This window comes from Vigna umbellata, chromosome 5 (genome assembly GCF_029865625.1).
Source record: "Vigna umbellata cultivar VRB3 chromosome 5, Vumbellata_1.0, whole genome shotgun sequence".
Lineage (NCBI taxonomy): Eukaryota > Viridiplantae > Streptophyta > Magnoliopsida > Fabales > Fabaceae > Vigna > Vigna umbellata.
This window is the reverse complement of record NC_142169.1, coordinates 3,617,256-3,630,196: the sequence shown is the minus strand read 5'-3', so window position 1 is coordinate 3,630,196 and position 12,941 is coordinate 3,617,256. Positions and strand designations below refer to the sequence as shown.

The window sequence follows — 12,941 nt, the reverse complement described above, 5'->3', positions numbered from 1 at the left end:
TATTGATTCTAGGTCTAACCAGTATAGAAAAGAAACTTTTTATACCGTTTTTAAGTGGAATCAATATATAAATATTTGTACTGTACTACTTTCTATACCAGTTTTAGGTCCAATCGTTATAGAAAAGCATCTCATATTTATAATAATGTATTTTTTTTATAATTAGTCAACCAAAATAAAAGGTCGTTATAAAAAAGTTTTTTTACCTTAGTATGATAAAAGTTCTCAAAAAGAAATTTATTATGACATATGTATGTAATCATAACAACAGACAACATGTGTCACATGTCTACTTACAACACATACAAAGCTTTTGGACATACATAACTACAGAATTCAATCATTGCCAACGATTGAGACACCGTCTTATGCTTCAACATATTATAGTTTCAAAGTTTTTTCAAATGCAACTTCCATGTTCAAGGGTGGTTTAGTAGCAACGATGAACACAGTTTTGGCACAATAGAATGGTACTTAAGTGTAGACGCTGACTCTTGCTGCATTAGAAGTTCCTGTTTTGTTAGAATCAAGTGGGAAGAAAAAAGGGTAGATTTCATATCGAACATAGCAAGAACTGTATAGCACTCTACACCCTTTACGATTGCTGCAAAAGTTGGGGAAGTTGTTCACTGCAACAGCCAAACACTGAGCACAGGATATTTCAGACAAGTCTCTCGTGCATTGCACCAACGCATAGAGTGTCACAAATGGAGACAACACAGATTTTCCCTTCCCAAGCCCTTCCTCTTTAGGCACCACAGCTTGTGCTCTAATATGATTCATCAGAGCCCCAAGCTCTTCATTGAAAGCTTCAGGGTCAGTTACATTTTCAACATTGAAATAGAATATACCGAAAGATGTATCAACCTCACCAAAGAAACTCTTGTTGTTGAACCTCAGAAAGCAATAGTCATACCAAATTCTTGCATCAGCTTGGTTTGGACAGCGTTGGCGGATTTGCTTTGTGGCATCTTGAATACAAGTGGAGCAATCTTCAGTGCTTACATCTCCCCTACACTGAGACAATGCATAGACTTTGTCTTGGTCTTTTCCATAAGTGGTAGCAACAAAACCAGTGGAGGGAGTTTTGAGGGCTAGTTCAGCCAATAGTTTATCAATATTGGCAGATAATTTTCCTCCACTGCTGATGTTGGTGTTTCTATTGCAGAATTCACCTAAAGGGTCAGCAGCTTTTGCAACCCAAATGCATAGGAACAATAAGAACATGGGTTTGTGTGAGAAATGCATAATTTATTTTACCATTTTCGCTGAGCTAAGTGCTTCTTATGAAGAAGAACGAATGTGGGTCATAGTGAACGTTTAGTTGAATCCTTCAAGCAGACATTTCTGACTTGTGAGCACCATGATTAGTGGAGAATGCAGGAGTCATTTTCATGCTTCGTTGACTTATGATCGGAGAAAGTGATCGCAGATATTCGTGATAAAATGCGATCAAGCCAATAATGTGTTTGAGTGGATAGAATGTTCTCAGTAAAATTACTATGAAAATATCTAGAAAAATCCACTGCAGCAGTTTGGGTGGGATGTAACATAACCACTTCAAAAAGATTGTGGTAATAATTTAATATTGTTATTGTTTTTATCAAAATGATCAACTCTAGAAATGGGGTTTTCATTAGAACTTTAAAATATATTGAAAAACCTGTTCTTGTTATGCTAATTATTTGTTAACAGAGTCGTCTAATAGTTTTAAACAATGTTCCAAGATATTTTTGCAAGTGTTTCGTAAAGACTTATATGAGTAATAGAAACTAAAAATAAATATTATAGTTTTGTTTATTAAGGATTTAGTTTCGATTTTTTATTTTCTCAAACTAAACTAATTTGATGTGATTTTTTTTCGAAAGACTAGGAAACAATAGTTTTTCAATCTAATTAGCGTGTTGTTTTTTAATCTTCTATCCACAAGAGTAATTTAAAGTGCAAGTTGTTTACGTTGTGAATTAATTTTATCCAAATGTCCAAGGAATTCACTTTTACTTTGATTATTTAGAATTTTATACATGTTCCTCTATACAATCTGTCGTTTTGTAATTTTGTTTTGGATTTTAGCAACAATGGCAGTGACAACAAAGTACAGTGCAAAAACTAAATGGTGAGTTCAAAAGTGGTACGAACCATGATTACACAAATTGAAATAAAAACGAAAGAACACAATATCAAACAATAAGTAAATTATTAAAAACATAAAGAAACTTGTAACATTAATGAAATTCGTGACTTAAATTGCAGCAACTAAAATTGAATTAGTTTTTTTTGGCATGATTTCTCATAATATATGTATTATTTCACAATTAGTCCTTGTAAAAAAAAAACCTATTTATATTTTTAGTTAGACAATAAAAAAGTTTTCAATTTGGAATTTAAATAGGTTACATCTCAAATCTTTTTGTAATAGTCTTAAAACACTACCCTCAGGCGTTAGTATCTGCGTGTCCTTGGCGGAACCCTTTGCCTCTGTCAATCTTTTAGCATAGGTATAATATGTTGGAAAGATTCAATATACACGTATCATAAGATATCGCTTTAGGCCATCTTGTTCTCCATCTTTCATATTTATTTTTGTATAACTTCAAAAGTTGTCTTACCCACGAAGTATATATATAGGTATATATATTTGATATAAATTTATGTTTAACTTTTCTTTTATCCGATGTGGGTAACATTATAGACTTGAAAATCTCCTATGCATTAATTCTTTAGCTATAACGTGTTGAGAACAGTTTTACATTCATGTATTTTCATTAATCCCTCCGTTTAATGTCCCTGATATTCGTGCTCCCACTACCTCCTCGCCCCTTGGATATGATTTCACTTTGTTCTTATTATGTGGCACTTCCTTTTTTTCCTTTTGTGGGCCTCTTAATTGACAAGCCCAATCCACTTTCGACTTCTGCCAATTTTACCGAAATCCCGTTATTCTTTTCGTTAACTACTTCATTTGCTTGATTTCCAAGTCTCTTGCTTTCTTACGCACTCTCTCCCCAACTAAACAAAATATAACTTACTAAAAATATACTGCACCTGAAATTAATTTATCTCTATCAACTAATTAATTTATCTCTATTTTATATCAATCAAATAAAATTATACTGCACCTGAAAAAATGGAATATTAAGGTTATCAATATTTATTTTATCTCTATCAAAATCAAACTAAATATTAATGGACTCAAACTAAAAATAAGTCTAAAACAAAATTACTAATAAACTCTTAAAATTTAAGTTTAGCCTAACAAATCTTCCCCATAAACTTATATTTTTCATCCTTTATTCGGCTTTCCATGTACATTATCCCACACCGAACTTGTTTTTTCAATCAAATTTTAGTTTTTCTTTTTCCTTATGGCTTTCCTATCTTTTACCTTAGTTGACCTCTTTAATGCTTTGGTCGACTATTTCTTTGTTTTGTCCAACTTCTTCATGTTGTTCGAAATTTTATGAGCTTCTCATACCTTGGTTCTTCTTAACGTCTTCATCTTCCTCTTTCCTGTTTTTTTTTCTGGTTCAAGAACACTAGAGGTTTCCTCCTCCTTGTTAACAACCGCCTTCTTTAGCTCCTTAAGCTCAACTCTCTATTTATTCATATCTCATTAGTTTCATCTAGAAGTCTTCCTATCCGTTGAATCTCTTCATCTTTTTGTTTGAGTTTCTTCTCCAAGTTTGTCTTTTCCATGTTTGTCACATCATTTACCAAGAACTTCATTAGCATTGTCGAGTTCTTTGACAACTCGGTGCTCAATATATTGGCCTTCACCTCCTTGGCTTTAGACAACCCATTTTTTTCATGCTCGACTCCAAACACCTCAGTCTCCTCCTATTGGACTTCAAACAACTCATTCTAAATCTATTCGGCACCAAGTTGCTTGGCCCCCTCTTGCACTACCTCAAACAACTTAGTTTTGAACATGTCCGAGTGTTTTGAAAACAAAAAAATCTCCATCTCTTCTTCATCTTCTTCTATAAGAAGGTTCATCTCACTTTTCTTGTCAACTTAACAACATTTAGCAATATGATCAGGCTTACGATGTCACGCCCCAATTTCCATGGTGTCACAGGCTATTCAAAAATAAGTAAAAATTTCAAACTTTAACATAATGCGGAAACATATTTTCAAAACCTCAATATTTAAACGTGCATAAAACATAATAGTTCCAAAACATTTGTCCAATGAAAATAACGAAGGAATTAAAATGACTTCAATTACATTGTCTCAAAGATCAAAAGTAATAACTGTAAATAAAATCCCAAGTTTTCCCTCGTCATCTCTCGAATCTATCATGCTTCAACACCGTCAACAACATCATATGCTCATGTATAACATCACACATTATATGATCATGACATTCACATGCACACATACAAACATATATGGGTAAGCTACCGGTAAAACATTCATAATAACATGATATAAACATACTGATTAAATAAACAATAATCAGACACCTCATACATAATAATAATAATAACAATAATATTCCTAGTCCTCTAACATAACAATTCAATCAAATGAATTACTCGATCCTCGATCTATAACCCTTGATGTCATCACTAACATCTCATACTTAGACTCTTGGTCTATCCATTCCTTAGCACCTATGCTAACTACTTCATAGCGGGAGACATAATTTTCATGTCGAAATACGAAACTTGACGTTAATTGTTTACAGACACGTCAATCAATAAAGACATCGACATTTAATATGTGAATAAATAGTATATTTAATGGAAGATTTAGCGTCTACTGTAAGGGGGACAAGACGTAACTTTGACGTCGAATTATGTAGAACGACATTACTTGTTGTTTAAAGACATGTCATGTAGTAATGAATTCGACGTGTAATATTTGAATAAATATTTATATTTAAAGGAAATTTAACGTCAACTATAAGGGGAGTGGACATATAATTGACGTCAAATTATGTAGATCGACGTTTCCTATTGTTTAAATGCACGTCGAGTAATAACGAGTTCGATGTCCAATATTTGAATAAATATTTATATTTAAATGAAGATTTAACGTCAACTATAAGGGGACTGGACGTAAAGTTGACGTCGGGCAGAAGGAGGTTTGATGTAAATTTAACGTCAATTTTATGGGTGGATGACGTTACCCTCGCTGAGCTAGAGAGAAGCTCGCCCTTACTGAACATCGATCAGTACATAGTTTGACGTTAACATACAATATGAATGTCGAATAGTGTATAATTTGACGTCACATTCAATGTTTGTTTGTAAACTAGGTTCTTTTTCGCTCATTTAACCAAACCTGAAATACAGAAACCAGTTTTCCAATTCATATATTCACAGAATTAATTAATTTAAACCATGTTATCATCAATTCATCAATTCCAATTAAATAGTAAAACTAAAAGACTGCAAAGGCTATCATCAAAACAAAAAGAACCCAATTTCCAATTCGTATATTCACAGTATTCATCTATTCATAGTTTAAATGATGTTATTATCAATTCATCCATTCAAAAGGTTGCACAAGTAAAACTAAAAGCTAAGAAAATGCAATTATAATTAAAACGCTACAAAACTTTAAGTTAAAACCTAAAGGTATAGCTATTTAAAATGTTTATTCAAATATTATGCCCATTCCTCTCTTATCTTCTTTATTACTGCATCCGACAATGTAGAGGTAGTGTTGAACCGCTGCAAAATCAATGAAACTTTACTATTACATTCATTTTAATGTGAAAAGTTTATTGGTATTTGTAAGATTTTCAAATGTAAATTTCTACCTCAATCCAATCTGCTATAATTTTTGCTCGGATGATTGCCTTCATCCATGACATGATGTAGTCTCCACATGCCTAAGAATCATTCTGCTTGTTACACTAAACATGTGAAAGAACTTAGCCAAATGTAATGATTTAAATTTGACTACGAAAATTAATGGTTAAAGATCAACGAATTCCATCCTTAGGATATATAATTTCAATTTGTTCTCCTCTGGTCCTAGCCACAACTCTAAACAAATTTGAATTATTTGAAACATTAGAAACATAATTTAATATATTAATTTCATAATGAATTGATATGAATGAATGTAATACTTACGTTTATAACAAGGACTTCAATTCTGATTTCATCTTCATATGAAGAGAACAAAACAATACAACTTGTGCTTTTTTTGGAATGATTACCATTAGTTTCCAATGGCCCTTATCATGTACCAACAACTAGTAAGTTTATTGATTAAAATTTATATAAAGTTGACAATATTGTGAAACACATACGCATATATGATTTTCTGGAATCTAATGTGTTTCCAGATGGTTGAATGGTCTGAGGTTCAAAAAAGCCATAAATTGACGCCTGACCTGAATCTACTACGATGGTGTCCATGTACCTATAACAATAAAGTTAGGTATATTTATTAAAAAGTAATAATACTAATATACAAATTGGAAAATAACAATTAAAAACCTTACATGCACCATAGTTGTATGCATGAAATGTTCAACATTCTTTCTCTAACAACGATCTCCATTGCATCATTGAAATCAATATACAATGGAATATGGCACTCGATGCCATACAACTTGTGCTTTTTTTGGAATGATTACCATTAGTTGCTAATGGCCCCTATCATGTACCAACAACTAGTGAGTTTATTGATTAAAATTTATATAAAGTTAACAATATTGGGAAACACATACGCATCAATGTATGGCGTGATATACAACTCTCTATTAGACTCAGTCATCCATGTTTGCATATATTGAATGGTCTGAGGTTCAAGAAAGCCATAAATAAAAGCCTGACCAGAATCTACTACGATGGTGTCCATGTACCTATGACAATAAAGTTAGGTATATTTATTAAAAACTAATAATACTAATATACAAATTGGAAAATAACAATTAAAAAACTTACATGCACCATAGTTGTATGCATGAAATGTTCAACATTCTTTCTCTAGCAACGATCTCCATTGCATCATTGAAATCAATATACAATGGAATATAGCACTCGACGCTTAACTCCCACTCTAGCTCTATCGGTCCTTTTTTCAACTTGACTAATCTCGAGGTCAATATGGATAGAGGATCATCATCATCTTCTACTTCCTCATGAGCCTCATTCATAGGTTGAGCCATTGGTTGTTTCTTAGGACGGTAGAACTGCGAGTCACATTTACAAAAGTTAGGAATCATTTAATTATAACTTAAAGATTTTAAATAATAAAAATAAGAATATAATACCGCTGGTGGGCCAAAATATGACATGATCATAACCTTAGGCCAAGCTATAAATGTGCCAAAGGCCTTCCCCACGAATTGGATTTCAGATGTAGGCACTAGAACTAGAGCCTGGGGTCTTTAACTTCATCAATCATGATTCGCGCGTGAGTGGGCAATAAAGGAGCACCACTAAGGGTCTGGCCTCTTGCAATCTGTCGTCTCACGGCCACTACGCGCGGAGGATCTGTTAACACTTCGATAAGTGTACCGAATCGTATCATGTAATAATAAATGGTAAGACCAAGTATCGTTTCCCTAGAGACTCATGACCTAGACATTCATGTGGTTTCTTGATTAATTAAGATTTGTGAACAAAATCATAGTTTTCATAATGTAGAAAATAAATATGAATGCAAGTTTTGATCAATTGACTTGAAGAATGCACAAGTGATTGATATAAAATATAGAATGATTATGTTGTTGGGGTTTCCGACTTATCCTATCCACTCTCATGTATTATGAATTCATCTTCTTCATTAATGTTAATGTCACTTTCTAATTTACCTTAAACCCGTACATGAGAGTCTCAAAGGATTACATCGTTTCTCCAACAACAATGGAGGTTAGTTCATCATAGACATGGTGAAACTAAATGAAAATATGGAAAAGAATGAAAGATAAAAGCCTAAAAGTTGAAGATTGGAGCTTCTGCATCCAAAATTCGCCTCCGTGGGATGAAAGGAGTGTGTTTTCGCCTCTTTCTGTCAAAAGATATGAACCCTAGGTCGTCCAAAACCTTAAATAGTTCATAAAAATAACATAAATAGGTCCAAGCCCACATCCTCAGCGCTTAGCGCCCCAAAAGGGCACTCAACGGTAAGTGTGGCACTCAAATGACGCTTAGTGATGGCTCTCAAGCATGAAACAGTGGTTGCAGAACCAAATTGGCGCTCAGCGGTGGCGCTCAGGCGTGAAACAGTGGTTGCACCTCTAAAGTGGCACTCAACGCCCCAAAATGACGCTAAGCGCTATCTAGGATTCTTCTATTTGCCACTTTTCCAACCTTTCCTGACTCCAACTCATTACTTCAACTTCTTCATCCAATTCATCTTAATTCCTGCCAAAACAAGGAAAACTAAGCATAAAACCAATACTACCACCTTTAACTCTCTTATTCTCACAACTTAAGCAAAAACATGATTTCAAGCTAGTTTCTAAGTCATAAAGGGTGTTTTTAATATCAAAATTAAGTATAAAAATAACTCTTTTTCAACCGTTATCAGGATCCTCATCAACCAAAAACTCATACTGACAAGTGTAATAAGTAGGATCTACAGTAGAGTATGAGCCTTTGGTGCTCACATGAGGTGCGGCAGGATCATCTATGGTGACGTCCTCCCGTTGTTGTTGTAGTTGGGACATCATTTGAAGTTTTTCTTCAAAAAGCTTTTGATATGCTGCTTCTTGTTGTCGGAAGCGTTCATTAATGCGCTCCTCCATTTTGACTTGCCTTAGGCTACTAAGCGCTTCCTCACTCATGGCCTCTTTGCTTCTTGGTTTAGGGCCAAAGTAGTCCCTCAATCCAATAGCTCCTCCAACAGCACACACACAACCTAGACGGTCTAGCCGACCTGTGGCTGCTACTAGGAGGTCCTCCCTTCCTTGCCCCACAAATGTGCCCTAAGTCTGCTGCTCAACCATCTCATCATGCATATAATAATGAACCTAGACACATAAAAAAGTTTGTTACATAAAATTTATATGAACTCTAGTAATTAGTTAAAAGTTTCTACTTATAATTCTCTAGGATATCTCTTGAGCCGACTGGGATGTATACTGGCCATTGGCCTTGTTCCGTGCAGCCTAGGTGCTAGGTCAGGTGACTCAATACCTAAAGCCTCAACACAACTTTTTTCATCCTTTTCTCTAATAATGTATAACCACCACGTGATAGTATGTGTGGTGTATCATTAAGTCTCTTCTTGTGCTAGGCGGCTATCCTTTTCTCCTATGAAACAATTAAAATTATTAAGCATAAATCACAAATTAGCATCTTCTAAGACAAGAGAAAAATATTAAAAAACATACCTACCAGTCATCAGAAAGTCTAGATGCTTTAAACTGCGCCCACTCCTCCTTAGTTATTTTTTTATATTTTGCACAAGGAGTGTCGTTCTGTTTAGAGCCAAAGACGTATAGACGTGTCAGTCTAGTCTTGAAGTCCCTCCATCGGACTGTGGGATAAAGAATTTTTCCTTATCCTCTCATCATTAGGAATTTTGCTATTAAAAACAAAATTTATGTTAAAGCATATTCAACAAAAAATAAGTCAATGATAGAAGATTTTTCTCAACCTCTAGGACATCATCCCAACAAATTAACAATAGAGACATGATGTGCCCAAGTAACTCCTAAATTTTTCTGCATGTGCCCCTCTAGGAGCACCCGATCGAGGATCAAACTCCATCGTCAACTTCTGCTCCGCAACCCAATGGGATGTGACCTTAGGCATCTAGTCACAGATCTACCACGTCCTCCCGTCCGATTGATCCAAAGCTCATCATACCTATTTACAAAGAATTAGTAAGTTAAAGTTAGAACAGACAAAATAAATAAATTGTCTAAGTAATTAAAACAATAAAAAGAAACCTATTTCTCCTATATGCCTTCGTTGTGATCACATCGAGTTGCATGTATTTCATCGGGTACATCATTAACCTTATTTTCAATGGTTCTTAATGAGAAGGAGCTTGTCTCAAGTATATATAAAGAGTATTCATCATCAGTTGTGTGCTTGGCTCTGCCTTCCAACACCATTGACCATTTATGATTCACTGGGTCAGTAACATAGAATATTTGTCTTGCTTGACTAGCCATAATAAATGGTTCATCCTTGTAACTCATTTTGTTAAGATCAACCAAAGTGAATCTAAGGTCCTCTGTCACCACATCAGAATTACTATCAACCCATTTACACTTGAAAACTGAAACTCTAAAAGTGACACAATCAACTTCCCAAATTTCTTGTATTATTCCAAAATAACTAATTGATGTTGTGATTGAATTCTTATCCTTGGAACTGGAAAAGTGTACAGCCTCAGCTTGTAGGGTAACTTCACTATTTTGAACTCTGCTTTTATCAACTTCCTCCTTTGAATAGAACAAGTAATTGTTTATGTAATAGACGCCGAAAGTTATCACATCAGTGTTAGGTCCACGAGCTAGTCTCAATAGATTTTCAGAAACATTTGGAGTCGCGTAAATCTTTTTCTTAAACCAAGTTAAAAAGGATTTGTTATGTTCATGAAGTGTCCACTTTTTGCTCATACGTGGATGTGCAGACTTAATTTCATCAATGTGTTGTGAAATATAAGGAATAACATCCTCTGTGTTGTTTAAAATGTACAAATGAGCTTGATTGACTACTTTTCCACTAATACTTTTCAATCTTCACTCCTCGAACTCCCTTTCCTTCACGTCTGTCTTCATGTCTATTCTTTGGAAGTGCTATTGATTCACAACTTGGCATATAACTTGAGCATAATTCAATGACTTCCTCTACAATGAAGCGCTCTATAATCGAAGTTTCCGATCTCAATTGATTCTTAACATATCCCTTTAAGATCTTCATGTATCTTTCAACCGGGTACATCCACCTCAAGAAAACCAGCCCGCATATTCGAATTTCTCTCACTAGATGGACAATCAAATGAACCATGATATCAAAAAATGAGGGTGAGAAATACATTTCCAATTGGCACAATAGTTTGATGGCCTCATTTTGCAAATCATCTAACTGTCGAGGATCAACAACTTTCTTGCAAATGGCACTGAAAAACAAACTCAAACGTGTGAGAATACCTCTAACAGATGCAGATAATATTGCTCGAATAGCTACTGGTAAAAGTTGTTGCATTAAGACATGACAATCATGAGACTTTAAACTAACTAACTTAAATCTTGCATAGAAACAAGGCTACTAATATTCGATGAATAAACTTATGGAACCTTCATATTATGTAAACATTGACAAAAATATTGCTTTTCTTTTTTTTTGAAAGAGTGTGACAAGCTGGAGGAAGATAGGTGCGTCTTGCTGTGGATTGCGGATGTAGTTTAGAACGGATTCCCATGTCAACCAAGTCCTGTCGTGCTTTCATTCATCTTTTGTAAGGCTACTAATATTCGATGAATAACCTTATGGAACCTTCATGTTATGTAAACATTGACAAAAGAATTGCTTTTCTTTTTTTGAAAGAGTGTGACAAGCTGGAGGAAGATAGGTGTGTCTTCCTGTGGATTGCGGATGTAGTTTAGAACGGATTCCCATGTCAACCAAGTCCTGTTGTGCTTTCACTCATCTTTTGTCTTTCCTTTTACGTTTTGTAAAGTCCCAACAACACTATCACATACATTTTTTTTCAACATGAATCACGTCTATGCAATGCCACACATCAAGTTTACACAAATATGGAAAATTAAAGAATATTGATCGATTTTTCAAAATGTTTTTCTCAATGGTCTTCTTTTTATATTTTCCGAAGACAACATCAATGTTCCTCACCTAGTTGTATACTTCTTCCCCATTACGGGGTCTGCACACTATATCATCTTCAGGACTTCCATTAAACGCTTTTTTCAATCTATAGTAAGGGTGATTTCGAGGAAGGAATCTTCGATGCCTTATGTACACAGTTTTCTGCACATGCTTCAGTTGAAGATAACTAGTATTTTCTTCATAAATCGGACATGCAAAATGACCTTTCACATTGTAACCACTTAAGTTCCCATATGCAAAAAAGATTGTATTTTCAGTATGATTCAGTATTGCCCTAGTCAAGCAAATAAGCGAGTATTCTTTACGATAATCGATTATCACTTTTTGAAAACCCCATAACGGACACAAATAATCGATTATAACTTATAATAAGTCTTTTCAGTTTCTGACCTCTGGGCTATATATACTTTTTACCGAACCCTTTAGAGGGTTACCTAAGCCACTTGAAAATACAGAAACGCTCTGAGGAAGTTTTCAAGTGTTAGTGTTGCTCATATCAAGTCTTGTGGATACATAAACGCTCTGAGTTGGTTCTTCCGTTCGTTTGCCGAAGGAAGGTGTTTTCTGTTCTTAATCATTTCATTATCTGATTGTAATATGTACAACTACATTTTAGAAAAAAAGGGTAATCACTATTCATAGTGATTAACGACTGGACGTAGAATCTTTTGATTTGAACCAAGATAAAATACTTTGTGTGATTTTCTCTTACTCTACTCTCTTTATTCACCAACTATTTGTTAAAAGTCTTAAAATAAAATCACGAATTTAAAAAGAACCATTCATTGTTTTTAACTTGGCTATTGACACGCTTTCCACTTTAAAAACCTTTTCCGTTGCGCGATATTGGTTGTTCCAACACTATGGGGAACCATAAGCACAACATTAACATACCATAAACAAGTAAAACAACTTTGTATGATGACCATAAACATAACATAAACAAATATTTTCACACACCATCATGGAGACCACAACAACAATGGGAAAAAGTTTTGTTGGAAATTGTTTTCTTTCCTATTCCTCCTAACATGCTAACAAAACATCTTGTTTGAAGTAAAATCTTAAATTGAATTTATAATCTATAAAATAGTTAATCTAGTTCTAGTTTCTTTAAGATTTAATTATTCATAATTTCTTCTTAAAATTTCGTATTTAGTTTTTCTT

At 34.2% G+C, this 12,941-nt stretch overlaps 1 protein-coding gene across 1 annotated transcript; it reads right to left on the bottom strand.

Annotated features, from left to right (window-relative positions):
• Positions 1 to 213: 213 nt before the first annotated feature.
• LOC124822782 (receptor-like protein kinase-related family protein) lies at positions 214 to 1,307 on the bottom strand. The gene has a single exon (XM_047294838.2). It carries the CDS (start codon positions 1,246 to 1,248, stop codon positions 475 to 477), a length of 774 nt encoding a protein of 257 aa, XP_047150794.1. The 5' UTR covers positions 1,249 to 1,307; the 3' UTR covers positions 214 to 474.
• Positions 1,308 to 12,941: the final 11,634 nt, after the last annotated feature.